Below are 23749 nucleotides of genomic sequence, written 5' to 3' on the forward strand. Positions count from 1 at the left end.
AAGCATCAGAGCCAGGCCCTGCTTCCACTGTTAGCATCCCCACAAGAACACCAAGCTCTACAACCATAACATATATGTAGAGGACCTAGGTCAGACCCATACAGACCCATATATTCTGTCTCTGTGAGTCTGTGGGTTTGACCTCCCAAACCCACCCCCCACATCCCTGGCTCCTTTGTCTTAAAAAAAAAAAAAGAAAGAAAGAAAAGCCTTGTATAGTGGCAGGGAGGAGAAGGTGCTGGTCTGTCCTGTTGCCTTAAGTCTCCCCAAATCCATTCTGCTTGGAGAGAAAGGAATTGCTTGTGAAAGTTTATCTGGTGTGGTCAGCTGTCCTATGTACTGGCCAGCGGAGGATTGCAGCTCCTCTCAAACCAGCTGGAAACACAGAGGCAGATGAAGGGTAGGGTACAGCCCCTCTGGGCAGTGAGACTAGCTGCAGAAGATGGCCCAGGCCTTGGAGAACTAGGTGCTCCAGCCAGGAACACTGTGATTGTGCCTAGCTGCAGGCCGAGTTAAGTCCTTGGAAGTTAGAGGGTCAGAGTGTGACCCTCAGAGCCTTAGAGGCGCCCTAAACCCCACGCCCAGAAGCCCCAGGTCTTCACTCCCAAGGGCATGGCCTCTGGAGCTCTGCATTTCAGAACAATCTTCAAGGCTTGCAGGACAGTGTCTTGGTTGTTCCGCATGTTGTAGTCAGAGAGCTGGAGCAGACGGTCGAAGTCTTCCTCTTTGTAGGTCAGGTTGTACAAGCAGTAGGGGGACGAAGTCCCTGTGAGGTCCACCTGGCCAGCCTTGAGCTCAGCAGGGCTGCGCCGGGCCCCTGCCAAAGATGAGAGGAGCAGGGCACAGAGGCTTGCCCGGGTGTGCAGGACTAAGTCTCTCAGCCAGGCCCAGAGGAGGCTGAGACCTGTGGGAGGGGTCCTTGCATCCCCTTTACCCAGAAACACCAACATGGATGATAAGAAGCAATTTTGAGGTAAGAGGAGTTTGTCATCCCGACACGCCTATGGCACGACACCCCTCCTCCCGCAGTTCAGACAGCCCATGGGACTGTTCCGTGGCTTCTCAGGAAGCTATGACTGAGCCTGATTCACGAATGGATCCTTAAAACTCTTGGTGGGAACAAAGAAAGGATTTTCTTTAGAATTCAGAGGCCTGGGCAAAGTGGATTCATTAAAGGGCAAACTGGGAAGCTCGGGAGATAACTGGGGCCTGGCATCTGGCTACTCAGAAGGCCGAGCAGGAGGGTAAATCCGAGGCCTGGTCTACAGGCAGAGGCCACAGACAGCCTGGACAACTTTAAAACACAAGCTGAGGCTGTAGCTACCGAGCACTTGCTAGTCTGTGGAAGCCCCTTAGATTTAACACCCAACACAAGAAAAGAAAAAGAGACGAGGACCGGAAAGATGATGGCACAGTTAAAAGAACTGGCTGCTCTTCTAGAAGACTCAGGTTTGATTGCCAGCACCACACGGCAGCTTACGGCCATATTTTACTTCAGTTCCAAGGGGGTGGGTCTAATGCCCTTTTCTGGCATCCTTGGTCATGAGGACATGCAAATGGCACACAGACATACATGTGGGCAAAACACCCGTATTTTAAAAAAGAAGGAAGGAAGGAAAAGAAAAGAAGAAAAAGTAGAATCAGAAAGCAAATGTGACAGTGCGTTTGAGTAATCCCAGAACTCCGGAAGCTGAGGCAGGAGGATTCCCATGAAGTTGAGGCCACATAGTGAGTACCAGGTCATCTGAGGCTACCCAGAAAGACTTGATATCAAAGCAAACAACCAAACCAAAACCAAAACCAAAAAGCAGTAAGTCTGGAAGATTCAGAATTATGGTATCTACTAGAAAGCTGGGCATGATGCACCAAAGGCAGACATTAGATTTTCCCACTCAGAGAAGATAATGTTCTGACAAATTGGTAGAAATGAAGACAAGAAAGTTTGGTGGGCACTAGGAGAGAGGCCCAGGGCCCTGAGAAGAGGGTCCCAGGCCACACGGCAGGAAAGCCCAGGGTCCTGACAAAGACCAAGGCCAGGAGGAGGACACAAAGGTGTGGGAGGCGTGGCCAAAGAGCCCGATGCTCAGCCCAAAGCTTTCCCTGGAGAGCTGTTCCAGCGCCAGGGAACAGGAAGGGAATAGACTCCTCACGGGGGGGGGGGGGGGGGGGGGGGGGGGGGGGCGCCTGAGTGGTCCCTGAAGGAACCATTGACCAGCGGGAAGTGCAGCAGAACAGGTGCCTCAGGGCAGGTAGGATCTGAGAATAAGTAACATTCTTGGGGCTGGAGACGGTCCTCAGGGCTGAGTTCCACGTGGGGGAAGGGCAGGCCCCAGCTCTGCAGTATTTCTCCCATTGCTGCAGTCCCTAGAGGAGGGGAGGGCAACTGAGAGGGAGCTGTGTCATCTCAGAGCCATATTAAGACCAGTTCAACTCCCACTTGCTCCCTCAGCATCAAGATAACAGCCTGGCCCTGTCCTGGTTTGTGGCCCAAGCTAAGCTGTGCAGACCTCTGAGGGAATCCAAGGATCTCAGCAGTTAAAGGTGGGAATGAAAGCCCAGCAGCTTTACTCCACCCCTAGACTGTTATAGCACCATCATCGGGGGACCTCATGTGCAAACTGGCATTACCAACATCGAGAGTTCCTAGTGAAAGCTGGGAGTTGGCTGTGGCAGTGCTTGAGATCTCTTGCCAGCTCTGTCTAGCTGTTGTACCCCAAAGAGGTTCCCGTTTCCCTGTCTTGGGATCTCAGAGTTCAGCCACCACCACTGCTGTTTCCAAGGGAGGACCCAGAAAAACCCTGCGGACTACAGCTTCCACTCTTAGTCGTGGGAAGTAAAGGGCAGCGGCGCAGCGGCCCTGCTGCTCATCCGTGGAGATGAGTCTGTCCAGGCAGAGGGGTTCCCACAGACTGACTAGGTAGCTCAAAGGGAAAGGATTGGTTGTAGCTGAGGGAGAGTAGGAGATCCACTTGGCAACCTGGGCGGAACACGGAGGGACAACTGCTGTTCATGAAGCTGCCAGAATCAATTAGGTAGAGATGAGGGTCCTGTGTGGTCAGCTGATTCGGGTTGTTATCTAGGTTGCTGTCTGATGGGAAAGACAGTGCAAGTTGGAAGCAGCCATCTTTCCATATGTACCTCCCACCCCAACACACACACACACTCCTCGGATCCTGTTCCCCTCCATGTCATCTTCTTATTTCTGGTGTCACTCTATAAATTCAGGTCACCTTAGCCCTTCTCCTAGGCCCCACAATGGGATGTCCAGACCACACCCCAGAAGTACACATACACACACACACATGTATATGTACACACACACATGTATAGGTACACACACACACACTATATATATATAATGTTCTCCCCACAAATCTCTGCCAGCTAGTAGCCACAGCTCAACCCCAACCAGAAGCCTGGCCTTGTGGGGACACATGGTCATGGTTCTCACCTGCTCAGGTGGAGAAGTCTTTCTGGTTATGGTATTCCCAGTGCAGCTGGAGGCCATGGAGGAAGTTGGCATTGCACTGGTGGAATAGCCTGGCATTCAGAAAACCCTTAAATGCCTGGGCCAGGGCTGTTCCAGACTGCAGCCATGGGGCCTCCACACAGGAGGAGGTTCCTGCCGAGGCTGAGGGTTCTGCATCAAGAGTAGCAGACGCTGCTTATATGAGGGGCCCAACCATGCCTACCCATGTTCTCTTCCACCAGCCTCTGGAGGGGAATGGCCTCAGCCCAGGCCCCCTACCTCCTCTTCTACCTGAGTTCTGGACATCCATCGTGAGATCCTTCTGATCTTTCCCAGACATGACGTTATACCAGATGTCCTTCAAGTTCACAGAGAAAATGTTGCTGCAGATACCTGAAGGCCAAATTCCCAAGAGGGGCCAGCTCTTAGGTCCCTGTACCCTGTCTTTTCCACACGGACACCAAATGATTCCCCACTCTTGGGCGCCCATAGAAAATGGGCATGGGGAAAGAGCAGTTCCTGCAATGGCTCTTCCACATTCCACCCAGACTTGAGCTACAAGAGCCCTGTCCTGGAAGAGGCTTCCACTTACCTTCCAGAAAGCAGATCTGGGACTCAGGAAGTCTCTTCACCAGCCGCCCCATGAAGAACTCAGAGCCAAAGAGCTCAGAAGGGACAAAGGCTCCATATTTCAGGAACTTCATAGGGAGAGAACTCCACCCATTCTAATGAGATGGGAAAGAGAATCAGAGTCGTGAGGGAAGAGAGTGGGGACTCATGGGTCATTTGAGGGCCAGTGACACTGGCCCTGGAAGGCCTTTGGCTCCCTCCTCTCTGCTACCAACCCTGCAGATACAGATATGAGGAAAGCAGACTCCTAGGTGACCATTCTCACTTCGCCCTGCCCACATGTACGGACACCCCGTCCCCAAGGAAGCAGTGCTCCCTGGCCGGCTCCCGAGCTCATCCACAATAGCATCCTCTCGGGGCTCTCAGGGTATGGAGGAGCTGGAGTTTGTTAGAGGATGGAATGAGTAGGACTTTACCCTTGAAGTGGAAGGTGTCCAGGTTGTTCTCTTTGACATTGATGCTCAAGTAGAGGGGCAGAGGGTTCTGACTCGACTCCAGTGCAGCCCACTGCTCCAACAGCTTCTGATCTGTTCCCTAGGGTTGGAAGCATGAGAACATGAGTGATTAGCAGTGTCTTGGAGGCAGTGATTCCAACAGGGCCAGAGCAGGGTAGGGACACGGGGGATAGTGAGGAGGCTGAGCTCCACTGGGCTCTGGGGATTATGAATGGGGGTGTGTAGCCAGCTCTGGTCAGCTCCATATGCAGTCCACCATATCTCCAGGGAGGGCCAAGCTCAAAGACTGCAATGTCAATAACTCTTCATCTCCTGCCCATGCTGTTCTTCACAGACACACACAGACACAGACACACACAGACACAGACACACAGACACAGACACACAGACACAGACACACAGACATACACACAGACATACACACAGACACAGATACACACAGATACACAGACACACACAGATACACAGACACACAGACACAGACACACACACAGACACACAGACACAGACACACACACAGACACACAGACACAGACACACACAGATACACAGACACAGACACACACACAGACACACAGACACAGACACACACACATACACAGACACAGACACACAGACACACACAGATACACAGACACAGACATACAGACAGACAGACACACACACATACACACAGATACACACACATACACACACACACACACACACACACACTCCTGCACCTTTTCAGGAAGCACACAGCAGCCTTTTTGCTCACATTCTATGCTATGCCAAGGGACATGCTGACCTTTTTGCGTTCACTTTAATGCAGCTCAAATCTCAGCTTCTTCCACATGCTTTCCTGACATCCTCGCTCCACCCAACAAAATTGTAAAGAAAAAAAAAGTTGAAATTGAGGACTGAGGATGTAACTCACTTGCTAAAACAACTCATTTAGCATGTGTGAGACCCTGAGTTTGAGCCTTCACCCTGCATAAAACAGGCCTGGTGGCACATGTCTAATCCAAGCACTTGAGGTTCAGCAGGAGTAGGATTAAGAGTTCAAGGCCAGCCTGAGCTACATGAGACTCTGTCTCAAAAAAATTACTACAAATTATATCCATAAATTCATGCTGAAATCATTACTAAGGAGCAAATGGCAATAAATAATAGTTTTCTTTATAGCTGGGATGAAACTTGTTTTAATACCTCATAAAATATACCGTCATAAGCTTCTCCCTCTATATTAATTAGCTGTTGCTACCAAACAGAAAAGTCAGTTAGTAAAAGCATAGCACACTTTAAACTGAATATGAACTTAAACAGTACATCCAAAGAACACACAGGACACAGTAATACAATAAAAGAACACTTCAAGTAATCACACTGGTCTGATAAACCCAACACCATTTCAACTAGAATCCCAACATTCGTAGTGAAGCATGACAAATTGATTCCGTTGTGAAGAACAGAAGTCCAAGAGTAGCCAGAACGATTTGAAAGAAGAATCAAAGTAGATGCTTATGGTCAGCAAAATTACTACTGTGAAACCAGGCCTTCTAAGCACAGCAGGGCCAGTGCATATAAGAGCTCACAGAGACGGGCAGCATGCACAGGCCCTCCCTGCGTAGGTCTGCCTCAGGTGGGTCCCGGTGTGCAGAGGAGAAGTGGACAAGCTCTCTCCAAAGGCAGCCTCTTGTAAGTGAAAATGTGGTTTTGTCCAGTGGAGTCTCACTGGAGAGACAGGCCCCATGCCTGACAGTAGGTGGCGAACCCGAAAGCCAACTCAACGGCGTCCTTGGAGGCTCTTTGTCTTGTAATGTTTTGTCAGGGCATGTGTTATATATATTTATATACGCAGGCCATTTGTGTATATATTGTGGCTTCTGGTTTTATGTTTTGATGGGATCCCTGTGTCTGTGAGCATGCAGGTCTCTGTGCCTGTGTGGGTTTCTTGTGGTTTTTTTTTCTTTGGCCCTTTTTCTTCTGTTTGTTCAAATTCAAACTTATCTGATTTTTAAAAACTTATCTGATTTTGTTTTATCTTATTTTATCATTCTTCAGCTGCCTGGATGTTTTCTACTGAGAGAGAAAAAGGGTGTGGAGCTGGATGGAAGGTAAGGAAGGGAAGATCTAGGAGTTCAGAGAGGGAAAACCATAATCAGAATCTATCGTATGAAAAACACTTATTTTCTATAAAAGAAACATAGAAAAAAATAAAAGAAAATGGCTATATTGCTGAAAGTGGTCTCTAGGTCCAATGTGGACCCCCTTTACATTTTAATGACATTCTTCACAGAATTCAGTGTGAGCCCCAAAATTCACATGTGCGCGCGTGCGCGAACACACACACACACACACACACACACACACACACACACACACACACAAATTGATGGAAAAGAGAGCCACAACAGAGATTCTATGACACCTCATCTCAAATTCTGCTACAGAGCCACAGTAACAAAACACAAGCAGCAGGGCATCAGCACAGAAACAGAGACATGGAGACTAGTGGAATAGGAGATACAGAGATACATGCACACAGCTGCGGTCTCCTGATTTTTTGGAAAACAAAAAAAAACATACTTTGGAGGAAAGATGGCTTCATCGATAACGGGGAAACTGTATTCAGGCGTAGAAGAACAAACCCAGCTCCTTGTGTCTCGCTCAGAATTCAAAATGGTTCAGAAACCTTAACTTTGAAACCGACACAGGAAACAATAGCAAATATCAACAAATGTGAGTGCAATCAATTAGCTTCTGGGAAGCAAAGGAAACAATCAGCAGAGGGAAGCTATAGAACGGGGGAAATGGCTGCCAGCGACTCACCAGGCAGGAGTTAAGATCTGGAACATACGAAGAGCTCAAAAACTGAAATACTCCAAACCTCAGAATCAAATCAAACTCTCAAAAGAAGCACAAACGCCCAAAAAATACATGCTACAGCAGCCTTAGGCATAAAGGAAACGCAGGTCAAAACTACAGGGAGATGCCATCTTGCCCAAGCCTCAAACAGCGGTAAACACTGGCAAGGCTTTGAGGGAAAAGGAAAGACACTACAGCTGAGAATGTACATTAGAGTGGTCACTACAGAAATGAGTATGGAGGTCCTGAGGGGGAAAAAAAGCAAGCAAGCAAGCAAACAAAAACTCCCTAAAGTTAGAACTACTACACCTGGACCACTTCTGGGCATCTGCCCAAAGATACATCACTGCTACACCTGCGACACCAACACTCATTGCTACATTGTTTAGGACAGCCAAGTTATGGAATCAGCCTAGGTGTCCATCATCAGACGAGCACGTACAGGAAATACAACATACACACAATGGAGTTTGCTTCAGCCATGGGAAATAAAATGCATGCGACCACAGTTGAAGAACTGAGCCAGAAAAAAAGCATCCTGGCATTGGACAGGCACTAACCCTCGAATTCTGTTTGTTTGTTTGTTTGTTTGTTTGTTTGAGTCAAAGTCCCTGTGACCCAGGCTTGCCTACATTCTCTGTGTAGTCCCTGCTAGCCTTGAACCCCTTTGCCCCGACCTCCCAAGTGCTGAGACCCGACACGGTCTCTCAGGGCCTCTTTCCACCCTCAGTAGACGCTCGCGAGGACTCAGCTGTGGCATGCTGCTGAGCAGACAGCACACCTGCCCATGCAACTTGGACTCCAACACCAGGCCCCACAGGTCTGTCATGGTGGTGGTGTAGCTGCGCTCTGCCCGCAGCTTCAATCTCTGGTGGTAGCTCACCAAGTGTTTGGGGAAGAATTCCTTCATTAGGGTTTCAGTCACGTGCTCCCTGGCATGGCTGATGGGTCCCGCGAGGTCCCTCTGTGACCACTCGGGGTCCTGGTACAGATGGGCCATTGTCCTGGAGGGCAAAAGGGGACAAGAGCTGAGGCCCAATCCCACCCCACGTCTAATCCCTAAAGGAGGGACTGTTGAGGCGCTGCCGAGACAGTCCATCTGGAGATGAGTGTATCTTGGGGCTCCCTTCTAGTCCTGGGCTGAGTATGGGCATCTTATACCAGGAAGGGCATGAAATAGGCGTTATGTAGGGTTGTTGTGGTCTGGGTTTTGACCAGTAAAAAAAAAAGCCTTAATAAGTTATGTTATTGAACTCCGTAACAGCAACAGCCAACTGTGGGCCTAAAAAGGAAACTTCCCCACTCTCTTCCTGCCCTCTTCCCTCCCACTCTGGACCCCCTTCTCCTCAGAGCTACCCCTGTGCTGTGGTCCGCCTGTCTTCAGCATTAAGAACTCTTACGATCTCTCACCCCAAAAGAACAGTCCCCCCTCAGTGGCCTCCTCGAACTCCAAACCGGCAAATTTACAGTCGTGTGTGGCTGATGGCTATTATATTGGGCAGCCCCAGTCTCTACCCCTACCTTTTAAGAGCCTGCCCTGAAGTCATTTAAGACTGTACTCGTCAACAGCTGTCACTTAAACTTTTTCTCCTTCTTTACTCCCTAATGTCATGTGTTAACAAGACTAGAGTGAATGGATCTGTAGTAGTGAAAGGGTTTGGTCCACGTTCGCCTCTGGGAGGCGGACTGAAGAGTAAAGTAGGCACTGCTATCTTTGTATAAAGAACATTCTTTCTTTTCTTGATATCTCTCTCTCTCTCTCTCTCTCTCTCTCTCTCTCTCTCTCTCTCTCTCTCTCTCTCTCTCTTTCTTCTTCCTTTATTGTTTAGAGAAGATCTCACTTGGAACTCATGGCAATCCTCCAGCCTCAGTCTTTAAAGCACTAGGATTACAGATATGGCCACCGTGCCCAGCTCAGTATAAGAGAATTTCTTGACCTCAATTTCCTCACTTGTACTATATAAACAAAAAGGGAAATTCCCCCAGAAAGTGGTGTGAGCGCAAAGCATCCACTGTGAAACCAGCTGGAGGCTGGTGTGCGTCGGCCATAAATCATTGCCTGCAATGGGCTGCCTCCCATCAACCTGTGAGCAAGTCTCTTAGCACACACATTTTGGAGATAAACCAACTGAGACTCAGAGAAATTGCTCTAGGTCACCAAGGCCCGAGAACAGAGTTGCCAAATGCAAATCCAGCCCTTTCTGGGCCCTCCCTCTTCCAACTCCTTAGGACTTAGGAAAAGCCCTCTGACATCACTGTGCTCCTGGTAGGACTTCCAGTTAAATCTGTTTCTTCCTTTTGAGAAAGCTGCTTGGCCCCATCAGACCATTACTGCTCTCCCCACATGGAATCCCCATACAAAGGGCCCTTGGCATCCACTCCGTCCCTACTGGGCTCTATTCACGTCTGCTGTTCGAGTCCCTATAACTCTTACCACATAGCGCCTGAGAGGCCACTGAAGTAGGTCACACAGTCCAGGAGGCCCAACTTCTGAAGTGCCGATAGGTGGCCATAGAGTGAGATCATAGACTGCATACCTCCGCCCTCAGCGGCAATGGCCACAACAGGGACCTGGACCACATAGAGATGCTTACCTCCGCCCTCAGTGGCAATGGCCACAACAGGGACCTGGACCACATAGAGATGCTTACCTCCCCCCTCAGCGGCAATGGCCACAACAGGGACCTGGACCACATAGAGATGCTTACCAAGGCCTTGCTCAAGTCTGCTCCCTGCCTTCAGGCAAGGGTCTTCGCAGCTAGGAACTGTGGGAGTTATCCTAGGTTTGGAGGGACAGCCCTCAGCCCAGAGCACAGTCCCCCCCCCTCCCCAAAAGTCCAATCCCATTCTTTGGGGGACTTAAAAAGGCACAGGCCAAGCCAGAATTTCTTTACCCACATCCCTGATGCATCCCCCAAACCTCATCTTCCTTCAAGTCTTCATGCAGTTGCAGGGCCTGCTTTAGGGCAGCGGCCACCACGTGCTTCCTCCTGCCTAGGAAGGCTTGCTCCTCAGGGCAGATCCCATAGCCAGCCGCACAGACAACTCCTTAGGGCTGGGGTGGTAGAGGATGAGAGTCCAAGGGGATCACTCCTTAGGTGACCAAGCCCACAGTGAGCATCCGGGAAAAAAAAAAAACTTCCTTCTCTACCCCAACCCCATGATCCACCCTCTGTCCCCACAGAGGCCAGTGCCTCTTACTAGCACTCTGTCTTAAGCTGCAGCTTCGCTTCTGGGGCCTAAAAGCAAAGCAAGAGGCGGTGTTCAGAATACCCTAGACCCCGAGGGAGATCCGGGTATCCCCGGGATGTCGGAGCACCTCCAGTCCACTCCTCTTGGCCCTTCCCCTCCAGTTGAGGCCACTTACGTTTGTAACAGGAATGTCTATGGTCACCTCTTTCCCTGTGGCCAAGGAGTTCAGGGGCACACTGAAGAGTGTGGCTGAGGTACCTGAGTTCCAGCCATTGTTTCCGGAGCTCTGAAGGGAAACATCCATCCATCCATTCAGTTATTCATCCATTTAACAAATTCTGAGTGTCTCAACTGCAAGCAGGGCAGCCTTCCCATGATAGTGCAGAACCAGTTATAACAATTACAAACGATGATGGCTGATACTGCCTGCAAGAGCCCTGTTCTGACTGAAGTACATGTGTCATTTTGTGAAGAAATGAAGAAATGGGTCATGGCTGGGAGTGGTGGCTCACGCCTCTAATCCCAGCATTCAGGAGGCAGAGGCAGGTGAATCTCTGGGTTTGAGGACAGCCTGGTCTACACAGCCAGTTCCAAACTAGCCATGCTGCTAGTGACACCGTGTCTAAGAATATTTTTTAAAGAAAGTAAATGGGCAATGAATTGATGTCAGGGGTCTGGAAAGGTGGCTCAGAGGTTAAGAGCCCTGACTGCTCTTCTGGAGGTCCTGGTTCAGTTCCCAGCAACCACATGGTGACTCACAACCATCTACATTGGGATCTTATGCCCTCTTCTGGGGTGCAGGTGCACATGCAGGCAGAACACTGTACATAGTAATAAAATAAATAAATAAATATGTTTTTTCAAAAAAAAACCTGATGTATAGAGAAGATAGAACAAAAAGTAGATTAGTGAATCTACTCCTCAACTTAATGCCTTAATTGTCACTCACAAGGTTATTCTTAATTTGCTGGTATAGAATTTTGTGTATAGATGCAAAATAAGTTTAGTTTTAGATACAGTGGTATAAGAATTCACTGTAAGATTATTCTTCACACACATTATATATATTTCTACTCTAATATGCAGTATTGTACCCATATAACTCAATTATAATACAAGGTTTGCTTCCAATACTCTGAAAGTGCTACTGCAGGCTGTTTAGGATAAATCAGTTACACAAGTTAATTGTTAGTTGATCAAATCATGGTCATATCAATTACTAGTCTATTTTTATCACAAGAATATACATCTTAGGTGCAAGAGATGTGATTTTATAGAAAGATAAGATAGGTAAAATCTTCAAACACCTCAGAGACATACAGAATATGGCATTTAAAAATGTTTTTATTATTTTAAAGATTCATTGACAACAAGACAGGTTAACTCCTGGCAACACCCAGCCTACCTCAAACAGGATGATGAGCATCAAAGAACCTCTTTATGGAGATGGCTTCAAATGTGGCAAACTAGCCACTGGACAAAACGTCCTCATATCTACCACAGACAGAATTCTGCCTAAAAAAGGGCAAGCTTAGATGCAGGCAGAGTCGACAGCCAAACTCTGCCAAGACAGGGTAAGCAAGTCCTCAATAGTTCCTGCCTCACAAATATGTCTGTCAGATATATTGGGCCAGAAAGCTGAAGATGATGCTTTGACGATATCGAGAGCTTTGGGTGACTGCTCAGGTAGCAAACTGCTTTTGTCATCTTCTCATTTGGAAAGCTGCTAACCTGCACTCCCTGTATACTCAGGTAATTAATTTTATTCCTTCTCAAGTCTCTGATGGAGTTGAAGACCAGATAGTTTAGTTTTACAATTAAGCTTAGTTGTCTAGGGGTTAAGATTTTTTTAGGTCTAGATAGATGTTTTAAGCTGATAATGATAAGATATGATAGATATTGATTTACATTAAGAATTTTAGACTCATCAAGATAAGATGTTTTCCTTCAAGATTACCAAATACAAATAGCCAAAACACTATGAATGTAACATTTATATAATTCCGGATTGTTTTGTGGTTCTTGCTGTAGGGAGTTTATTGTATATATGTATAATAATATAAATGTATATGTAAAAAAATATTTAATTAAAAAAAAAAAACCTGGCCGGGCGTGGTGGTGCACGCCTTTAATCCCAGCACTTGGGAGGCAGAGGCAGGTGGATTGCTGTGAGGTCAAGGCCAGCCTGGTCTACAACGTTAGTCCAGGACAAGCAAGGCTACACAGAGAAACCATCTCGAATAACTAAAAAAAAAAAACCAAAACAACCTGATGTGAGTAACGTGGTGTCAGCACATCATAATGAGATAGGGTAGGATACTGTAAACTAAGGGAGCTATGGGGATCTGTCTGAGGTGGAGGCCATCTCTGAAGAGGCGTTGCTTGAGCTAAGATGGGGAAGGAGGAGAAGCAGGGCGCAGAGGAGGTCAAGGAGGTATTGAGGGAGCCAGAGGACCTGAAAAGCACTTGGCATGTGCAGAAAAAGATGGCTGGAGCATCAAGGGGACCTTGAACAAAAGTGAGTCAGCAGAGGTGGAGGAGGCCAGGCTGCACGACTGTCTGTGTGGACACAGACAGGTTTTATTTTAACCAGCACTATGTCCTCTGAGCACTAAAAGATCAACCGTCCCCTGGCCCCCGCTGATGGTCGCTGTCCCCCAGGGAGTGAGGCCTAACCGGGAGGTGCCGACAAGGCCTTGGTAGGGGAAAAGGAATGGAGCTGAGGGCGGTGCAAGAGTCGGAGAGCGGAGACTCACCCTCAGGCACCCGTTCAGTTCTGTGTCGTGGCCCCTCACATAGTGGAAGTTCAAGGTAAAGGCTCCGTCCAGGGCAAACGTCTGTGTGCCCTCATATGACCCCTTTAGCGCAAGCTCCAGCTCTAGCTTGTCCTGACCTGGGGTCAGAGGAGAACGAGGAACAAAAAGAGCCTCAAACTCCATCTCAGACCTGAGATACTAGCAGCAGTGTCTACTTGCAGAGGAAGTGGAGGCTGGGCCACAGTAAGCAGGATTCTAAAGAGGGCCTTCTCCAGCCCGCTGCATAGCACGGCCCCGTGCAACTCCCACCTATAGCACAGCTGCTCCCTTCTTGGGGGGCCTTCCCAGCAGCCTATACCCACCGCAGTCCAGGCAGAATCAGGAGGAATTTCTCACCTGCTGCCGCGGTGGCCTTCCCAGCTCTGTCCAGACAGACGTTCAGGTGTGATAGTTCGCGGGCCTGGAGCAGACCACGTCGTAGGCAAGGAATTCCAAAAGGTAAGCTGAGGTTCCCCACCCCCCTCAACTCTGAGCCTCACTGAGCCTCAGGCACACCCACCACACACAGGACAAGAAGTGAGGCTCAGAATGGGACCCACCCCTGCCTGCTGCAAACCACTAAGCCCCGCTGTCTGGGTGGAGCATCCAGGATAGCTCGTCCCCCACCTATCCCTGCTCTCTCTCTTAGCTTTACTAAGCATCCAGAAGCTTAGGCTTCCTCTTACAGGCTCCCAAGTAGTGTGTGGGCATCTCAGGCCCACAGGCTGAGGGTGGCAAAGAAGCACCTGGAGCCACTGTGACCAGAACGGTCTCTTGATTATCCTCAGCTCCACTGACTTGCCTTTAGCCCTCTCCCCGTCAGGCCCGATGGCTGATGCTGCTTTGGCCAGACCTTCCTTCCAACTGAACTGCTGGACCTAACAACCCATGCTGGTCCCGCTGGTCCCCAGAACTCAGAGAAGGCACAACCGTACTGGAAGGGAATATTTTGTTTTATCTTTGACCCAAGGCCTCAATATGTAGCCCTGGCCGGATTGAAACTCACTATGTAGACCAGGCTGGCCTCAAATGAATGGCCTCCTGCTTCTGCCTCTCAGGTGCTAGGACTATAGACATGTGACATGGTGCCAGGCTGCACTATGAATTCCTTTTAGGAGTGAACTATCCATCAGCCAGGCACTTCGCAAGCCCTGAGGTGTGTTCCAGGAGTCAGCTCCTGGTTTTATTCTTCTGAAGTCTGTCGTGAGCCCCACATCCAATAGGCAGTTTTCCATGCAGCAGTCGCCACCTTGTGGCCATTACTGCCCATTGCAGTTTCATGAGCTCTCAAAGGAGGAACTCAGTGACCTCAATATTAATAAATGGCAACGGCCCTAGTATGCTGGACTTTACTATGAAGTCAGGGAAGAATCACAAGGACTCTGTGCTCATTACACATAACCAAACTCCATCAGAAAGCACCTACATTTTCTCAACAGTCCCTCAGCCACCAGAACTTTCTCAGCACAGCCACCTCCCTTCTTTCCAAGTGCCCCATAGCTTCAGGGGATCACCTGGTTGGGAGTCTGAGGTAGTTTTACCACAAAGCCTGCCTTTGTCCCTTTTCCTCTCTATCCCAGATCCCAACCCCCAACTCCCCCTTCTCTGAATCTGAGTCACAGGAAGGTCGTTACCACAAGGACATTGTTGGTGACGAGGTTTTCTGGAGGGTCCAGCCTGGAAAAATCAAAATGTCCATTCTGGACGTAAATGGAAGCAAAAGTGTTGAGTGTTCTGCACTGACCCATCCCTGCTGCTCATATGCCTATCCACAGAGACACTCCTCCCTACCCCCCCACCCCCCCACCCGCCACCGAGTGATGCAGGAACAGGGAGATGTTGCTGTGGATGGCGAGGAGAAAGGAGACCATGGGACCAAGGAAATGCCACCCTTCCTGCTCCCTGATCCCAAGAGGATCCCAAGACCTCCCTGGCAGGGGTGGGGAGCTGAAGGCAGGTGACTCAGCTGGACAGACCAACAAGGAATCTGGGCCAGGGCCAGTGTTCTGACTAGAGCTTGTGTCCCCAGCCACGCCCTGGGCTGTTCATTCTTACTCACGTTCTTTCCATCAGAAATCCTACATCTAACTCTTCTGGTCCCTGTGATCAAAAAGGGTGCGCAAGTCACCCACATATACAATTGACACCGTTCTCTTAAAACCTTTATCCCGCCATCTCTAGCGGTCTCTGAGGAAAGTGTGCTATTGTGACCATTTCCAACACAAAGTTGAGGAAATAGAGGAAGATAAGCTACCTGCCCAAGTTAGAGGCATTGCAGAGAACAAATCTTCCTCCCTTCTGGATCCCCAAACCCTGATGGGGCTGAAGGCAAAAGACAACGGGCTCGGCCAAAGGTGACCTGAGGATATCCAGGTCCTATTTTTTCTCCCTGCTGGGGAGGCTACTGGACCCCAGAACTCTAGCCTCCCTTCCCCAAGCCTGCAGCAGGAAGCTAGACCAGACCTTGAAAAGGCCAGGTCTGGGAGCCCTTGAGCAGGGGTGATGAGCCCATACTGCCCCCTTGTGGTTCCACTGAGCAGTGTTTTGAGGGCTAGCTTGCCGGTGACTAAAGCTCTGGGCACGATGTCTGCAACAGCAGCTAGACCAGCCCTTTCCTGTTAAAATGAAAACCAGCTCTTATCCAGCACCCTGGCAGCTTGGAGAAGCTGAGCAGTTTCCTCAGCCTGGATCCCTCTCACACACCTGAGGACTCAGGGTGAAGGTTTTCTGGAGCTGTTGGCCAGGGAAGATTTCTGAGATATCATAGGAAACTTTGAAGCAGATGTCATCTTTTGTAATTAAGTCTTCATCATAGACACTTAGCTCTAGAATATTCTAGGGACCAGGAACATAACATAATACTGATTTATTGCAATAATAGTTCATGTACAAGTGTAAAACAAGTATAAGGAAGTCCAGTAAAGTCCCTACTTTCTCCTCATGTTTTTAAATATTAAGTATTTTATTTAATAGGCATACAAGAACATAAGGTGTTTGGGTCTATCTACCACCACGACCTCTCCTTCCAATTCCTCCTTTACCTCCCACAACTCATCCTAGCCTGTGCATTTTCCCACATTCTATTTCTTTCTCTGGTTCATTACCCACTGAGTCCATTTAGTGCTGCCTATATGTGTGTAAGCGTGGGGCCATCTACTGGATGGTAGTCTCTCAGGGCCCAAATCCCTAAAGAAAATAGACTCTTCTTCCCCCAGGAGCCACCAACTGCCAATAGTTGCTCGGGTAGGGGGTAGGACTTCATGAACCACCCCCCCAAACCCATGCTGGCACAAGTCTTGTTTGTGACCAAGAGTAGAAGCAGACTCTTGCAATCCTAGACCTTGGGAGGTTGCTTCAGGAAGACCATGCATTTGAGCTTAGTCTGAACTGCACAATGATTGTCTCAAGTATGTATGTATGTATGCATGCATGTATGTATGTATGTATGTTGAAATATTCTCTTCCTAGGCAGGACAAGGTGGTTCATGCTTGCAATCTAGCAGCCAGGAGGCAAAGACAGGAGGATTACTATAAGTTCAAGGCCAAGCCTGGCTATATAGTGAGCTCTAAGCCACCAAAACCTATGTAAAAAGAGCCTATCTCAATAACAACAGCAACATGCCACCCCTTAAAAAAAAAAAAAAAAGCTAGGTATGGTTGCACACCTCAAATCCAAGCACTCTGAAGGCAGAAGCAAGTGGATCTTTGCGAGTCTGAGGCCAGCCTGGTCTACATAGTGAGTTCTAGGCCAGCCAGAACTACATAGTAAGACCCTGTCTGAAAAAGAAAGAAAGAAAGAAAGAAAGAAAGAAAGAAAGAAAGAAAAGGAAAAGGAAAAGAAGACAATATTTAAAAATTCTTTTCTGGGGCAGGCAAGATGGTTCAGTGTTTAAAGGCATCCGTTGGCAAGCCTGACAGACTAAGATCCATCCCCAGTGCCCACATGGTGGAAGGAGAAAACTGACTCCCTTGCGTTGCCCTCTGACCGCCACATGTGCACTGTGGTACACACAGGTACACATAGACAGAATAAAACAAATGTAGCTCAAATTTGGAAAAAGTTTTCAACTGGTCTGCTTTGCTGGTTCCCTAACACACCCAAAGACAAAGTGGCAGGTACTGTGTGACATTTTCTAGGTAGTTTCCTCTTTAGCCCTCCCTAAGTAGCCCAGTTAAGAAGGAAAGCTTCCGATCCCCACGTTACAGATGGACTCATGGAAAAGCAGCCACTTTCCCCCCAACATCGGGCCCACAGTCAGGGAGCGGCAAGGCCATGTTCACTCCTCCACATCCCCTTGTTCATAGCATATAGAGTCTGGAGCACAGACACCCTTCCTTCCTGAGTTTCTGTGAGCCCTGGAGTAACCCTGCTTGATCCTGATACCTCACATGGAGGAAGGGGGCGTGGGCTGTCTACAGTTGAGTGGCTGGTGCTACCCAACACTTACCTTGACATGACTCTGGATGAGGAAGCTGAAGGTCTCGTTCCACACAGGATTACTGGAGTTGGTGACCGTTTTGGTCTTGAAGTTTGTTCCGGGAGCTGTTGGCAGCTTCAGACTCACGTACAGATCTATCTTACTCAGTGACAGAGTCAAGGCAACCATCCATCAGAAGAGACAGAACTCCATTTATCCTTTACAGGGCTTTTGTCCAGGTTCCTATGACAATGCCAGTATCCACCAAGAGAAGCTAAGCCCCACCCCCAAAAACTATCTGCTCCTTTCCCCATGGGATCCTGTCCCCATCCACAGACAGTCACTCACACAGATCATTCCTGGGCAAACTCTGAGCCTCAAGGACCTTCACGGTAAGCTGGCATAAGACAGAGGCATCCTCCTGCAAAGAGACCCCAAGCTCCTCAGTTCCTAGCGGTCTCTCAAGCCTGGAGATGCTGTGCTACCCAGGTCCCTGAACGCATTCATCAGTCTAGTCCATGGTGATGCTGCCAGGATGCCAGGCCTTCGGGAAACACCTTTAGAGACCGAAGCCTTTGCCTACCACTGTCCTTGGGGTTATGATTCTGGCCTTTGGCAGTCATGGAATTGAGGTGATGGCAGTGTTGCTGGGGTCCTCTCCTTTTCAGGGACAGAATCCCAAGTATAGCAGACAAAGCAAGGAGTGAACCGCCTCACTGGTCAGGGGCAGATGGTCCACTCCTTGTCTCTTTGTGCCTTTCCCATGTCTCAGGGTGGACTGAGCCAAGGGAACCCAGCAGCCCATGGTATCCACAACTTCTAAAATGTGTGTGGTGCACGACTGCCCTCTCACCCAAGTGACCACCATCTTGGGGGGTTCATCTTTGTCCCCTTGTGAAAGAATAATTCCAGATGAGCTTGTCGACTGTTTATAACCCCTCATAGAAGGAGCGTCATGAGACCCTCACCTGAACACCCAGAGGCTCTCTTCTTCTCCTTGTATGAAACTCTGCCTTAATGGCATGTGGCCTCAGGGAGGAGCTAAAGTATATGTAGACAGAGAGGAGACTAGGGAAGGGCATTCCATCTATGATGTGTTGTGTGGAGGAGCACCCACACCCCTGTAGATAAGACCCCAGTGCCTCCTCAGTTGCTGGGAGCTTGAGAAGAGGGGTGGATGTTGATTATGTCTTCCCCTGGGAAGGCACTTTATCATCAGTGATTGTGGTTCAGTCATCCGTAATTCATTGGCCACAAATTAGGCAACTCCAGGAAAATCAGGCCAGAACAGTTAATGATGAGTGAAAGGACATTGTGTATTCAGATACTCACAAGGCATGTGCTGTCTCACAAATACCTCTGTGCCACTGCTTGCAGTGCCCACTGTCCACCTTGCAGCTTCTGGCTGCCTTGGGTAAGAGCAGAGTGGGTGAGAAATGAGATAAGAGTCCCAAGAGATCTTCCTTATTCAGAGTCAGTGTGGGCCTCGTTTGGTGGCAGAGCCTGCATGGCAGAAGGCCCAGTCTGGGGTTTTCTTATCTTGAGGCATTTCGCCAGATTCTCCTCAGGGCTACTGGATCACAAGTCTCCAGTGTTATTATGTCTGTGCCTCCATGAGAGTGGCAACCATTGGGGGTCCTGCTGTCTATGTCCCTATACGGCCCCCTCCTAACTGGGAGTGCTACCACGCATTGCCACACACACAGTGCCCTTCCTGCAGACCCACTGTGAGCTATTCTTGCTGGAACCACACACCAGAGATGCTGTTCTCTTGGCATGTTCTTTGTCAAGAGCATGCAAGCCAATGGCTTTCTTTGGGATCGGCCCTGGATCCTGACAGACCCATGTGAATTACCTCGGATCACGAGGCTTGTCAGGGTAGGTTACCCAGAAGAAGCTGGCCAACCAAACCCAAATCAAAGAAAACTGGAGGGTGCTCTGGGTCCTAGGAGTGCTAGGGGTTTCAGCTGTGGTGAAGTCAGCTCCTCCGCCAGTGGCCGTACTCTACAATGACTCTTAGCTGGGCATTGCTGCCCTCTGATTGCCTTCTTGATCCGAGAGAGGGGGAAGGGGACTAATTTTAGCAACCCCAACAACATTTCAACTCTGTAGTCTTTAAGCTAGAGGTAATGATTGTTGCCAGGAACTTAGTACATTTTAGGCATCTGCCTTCATCTCCTCCCTGACACACAGAAGATGATGCTTGGCTTGACGCTGGTCTCAGGGTGGTGCGTGAGGTCGATGCCCAACTCTAAGGCAGAGGACCAGCACAGGCAGCATCTCACCACTGGGAGGAGCATCTCCTCCTCAGAAAGCACCCAGAATTTGGCAGATTAATTTTGTCTAAGACCATTGCTAAGAAGACACAGTGTTCCCAGAACTGTAACTATAGCCACGGCTGCTATTTACCAGGGATCCAAGGCAGGCTCTAGAGCCAGGGTCCCCCACCTGCTACTCGCTGTATGACCCAGTCACTAAACTTCTCCATCTTCTTGTCTGGAGTGAAGTCACAGTGGTACTGCTCTCATAGAGTGTTCTCGGAGGTGGAGATGGAAGGAAGAATTCGTCAGAAAAACATAAGCATTTCCCCCCCAGAACTTCAAAAACAACCAGAATTTCTGGGGTTGTAGCTCGTTAGACACTTGCCTAGCTTGCCCAAGGCTGTTGGTGCCTGGGAGTTGGGGGTGTTTTCTAGATAACTGTTCCCATTACTATTGATGAAGTGCCTGTGTGGGCCTAGCTGCTACCTAAGCTGATCACGGTCTCATTGGTGGCACTCCTTCCCCTACCTCAACAGCAGTACTCAAATGTCTTTCATTTTATGATGCGGGAACCAAGACTCAGGAAGCCTGACATGCCCAGGGTCAAGACTTAGAAAGTTACAGAGTTGGGCTGGAGAGATGGCTCAGTGGTTAAGAGCCCTGACTGCTCTTCCAGAGGTCCTGAGTTCAATTCCCAGCAACCACACAGTGGCTCACAACCATCTATAATGTGATCTGATGCCCTCTTCTGGCCTGCAGGTGTACATGCAGGCAGATAAAACATTAAAAAAACAAAAAAATAATAAAAAAAGAAAAAGAAAGTTACAGAGTTAAAAGTCAGATGTAAAGGCCAGATCTCACAATGCTGTGCCAATCCACCTGCCTTGCCTCTTCATAAAAACACCACACGTCCCTCACTGATCTTGAGATACTGACATACTAGAATCTCTTCATTTGCTTCTAACTGATAATGGTGTTGATCTATCACATCAGTGGCGAGGAGCTTTCCCAGGGCACGAGGCATCATTTTCACTGTCCAAAGACATTCCCATATGAAATGGCACCTCCATCATTGACTGACCCCAGTAAGTCAACTTACAGATGCTTCTGGAAGGGCCCTCCAGTCGCATTATCTGTAGATCCTAGATCCTGAGACTGTCTCCTACTGAGGGTCTCAGCCTCTCTCTCTCTCTCTCTCTCTCTCTCTCTCTCTCTCTCTCTCTCTCTCTCTCTCTCTCTCTCTCTCTCCCCCCACACACACACACACAGGGATGGTGTAGCCTCCCCCACCCTCCTGACTATGGAGAGGTGCCCAGGGCCCACATTTTGCCAGGAAGGGTTGAGAGAGGCTCAGTCCTGGTCCCTACCCATGACAAGTGTGGCCCAAGGGAGATGAGAGGCCTCCAGAGTTGGGAATGGAGGATCACCATCATGACCCCTCATCTTCAGCAGACTGAGAGAATGAGTCCCTCTATCCTTTCCCCTGTGGCTGAGGGGCAGGGGTGAGGAAAACTAGAGAAGGCAAAGCAGACGCTATGGCCAGAGGCCCCTGCCCCAATTCCTCCACTGAGTTAGGCTGAGCTGTTGGGTCCACACGGAAACTCCTCACAGAAGCAGTCTGATGCCCAACCAGCTCTGCCAAGCATTCTCCTGCCGCCAGGCAAAGCTCCAGTCCCCAGCCAGCACCAAAGAAGCCCAAGAAGTAGCTGCAAGAGCTCACCTGTGCAATGGAGGAGGGTGGACATAGTCATCAATCATATCAGTCCAAAGCTCCCAATCCTGCAGACACCAGACCGGAGCAAGGAGCTCCCCAAATATGAGGCAGGCTCCCACTTGTTTACTCCTGGATCTGGACCCAGAGTTGGCAAGAGGAGGAAGGAGGAGGATATGTGGCCTAAGATATTTCATAAACCATTATGGGATGTGGGGCTCCTAAGAGAAGGGCACAATAGAGGTAGGACTGGCTGGCCCCTCCACTACCCTGTCACAACAGGATGTTTCCACTCAGGGTAGGACAACAAATCTTGCCCTCCCAGTAGAAGTATCCCTCCTCCCCCAGGCATCCAGCCTGTATCTTCCAGGATCAGTATCCCATAGCTGCTTACCCCAATGTAGCTTAGGCTGGGTCTCAGGACCCCAGTGAGAAACCCATGATTGTCTGCAAATGAGAAAAAGGGACTTTGGCGAGCCACCTTAGAAACTTAATGTCCCCTGGGGCAGGCAGAGGAGCTGTCCTGCTGGCCTTTGTCTCTAGCACAGGATAAGAACTCTGGGCTGAGAGGAGGAATGAACTCTTTGTGGGATCCTTGGCCTGAGTGCATCCTCGGAGCTCTTGGAGCCAGAAAACAGTCCCCACGAGGGTTTATGGCATTGAGACCCACAGGGCTCCAGCTGGTTCCAGGGAGTCCACTACCTATCGTAGTGGGTGGTGGGCTGTCACGACCCCGCCAGTGGAGTCTGTGTGACAAACATTACCTTGGAACCAAGGTAACGACCCCTACTCATAGGGAGAGCTTCCTGGAACGGGTCTGGTGTTCTTCCAGGAGTAACTAACTAATTGCAGCTGCTCTCCTTTTCTCTTCTCACTCATTGTTTTGGGAACATCCTGACTGTTTTTCTGAATGTTTTCTCTTTCTGTCTTTGTTTTTATTTTTCTTATCAAAGAACTTTTCAGACCTAACTGTGTTTCTAGGTGACCCTTTATTGAAACTGCAGCCAAGGGTCATTCAGTCGTTTACCACTAAGTTCCATTCCACTTGTTAATGAAAACATGGCTAAGAATTAGTCTCCAGTGAATAGCTCATATTATTACTTACAAATAAGAGGCTTGAGAAAACTCCAGATAGTGGGGGAAGAGCTAAGAAAACAAACGGTCTTGACTCACAGATGTTTGGCACAATGAGAGAGCATTGACCTTTGATAAAGAGAGCGCATGCACTGATACCAATCTAATGACTTATGAGTGATTGTTCAAGATTGATGACAACATAAATACACTGCATCCTGTATTTTGATTTGTATGGAAAAATAATGTAACCACTCGCGAATGCCCCCATTTTAAAATGTGTATATAAACCTGTCTTGCTTGTCTCCAAAATACACTCAAAATCAAACAGCACCTCTGGGTTTGTTTCTGTTTGTTACTCGCCTTATCTTCTGCACACCGACCGCGTTGAGAACTCCCAACCCAAGGACCTATACCCGACTGAGACCGTCTGTGGCAGTGGGCTATGGACCTGGTGAGTCTCCTCAGGGAGGAGCAGCCACTGCTCTCTAGTGTAGGGCAGAGGGAGCAGGCCTGGGGGAACAGCCCTGAGGGCGTCCTGGTGGTGAGCAGACGCTCTGCTGACTAGTCTCATAACCTGCAGGTCCCCACTTCTATGTGTGCCTATGATCCCCTACCTGCTCCATACTCCCAAGCACCAACCTCCCTTCCCCTCAGCCACACAGAGACTAATGCCACCCGCCCTTTCAGCTACAGCAGGCTTGTTGGCCCCAGTCTCTCCCTGATTCTTGGCCACCGGCCTGGCAGACATTGTTACCTGGTGAGGATGGCCACGTAGTGTCTCAGGTGACAGGCTCTCCATGCCAATCCCTCTGTCTCCACTCCACATCTAACTCCTGCTGAATTCCAGCTCTCCCGCTGCATGTAGTAACTGTCCCAGTGAAATGAGGCCAGCTG

At 49.1% G+C, this 23749-nt stretch overlaps 1 protein-coding gene across 1 annotated transcript; it reads right to left on the minus strand.

The window, feature by feature from the left end:
• Nucleotides 1–405: 405 nt before the first annotated feature.
• On the minus strand, nucleotides 406–23749 carry Pla2g4d (phospholipase A2 group IVD). Its single transcript, XM_051144439.1, is given in 23 exon segments — nucleotides 406–817; nucleotides 2185–2331; nucleotides 2334–2364; nucleotides 2907–3088; nucleotides 3452–3640; nucleotides 3761–3862; nucleotides 4062–4168; nucleotides 4170–4194; nucleotides 4516–4633; nucleotides 8183–8405; nucleotides 9836–9972; nucleotides 10322–10431; nucleotides 10434–10456; nucleotides 10603–10640; nucleotides 10769–10879; nucleotides 13350–13486; nucleotides 13746–13809; nucleotides 15023–15065; nucleotides 15448–15488; nucleotides 16092–16223; nucleotides 17837–17969; nucleotides 18151–18227; nucleotides 23610–23749. Coding segments are annotated over 23 exon segments (2502 nt in total). The 5' UTR covers nucleotides 23682–23749; the 3' UTR covers nucleotides 406–557.

The sequence above is a fragment of the Acomys russatus genome, chromosome 4 (genome assembly GCF_903995435.1).
Source record: "Acomys russatus chromosome 4, mAcoRus1.1, whole genome shotgun sequence".
NCBI lineage: Eukaryota > Metazoa > Chordata > Mammalia > Rodentia > Muridae > Acomys > Acomys russatus.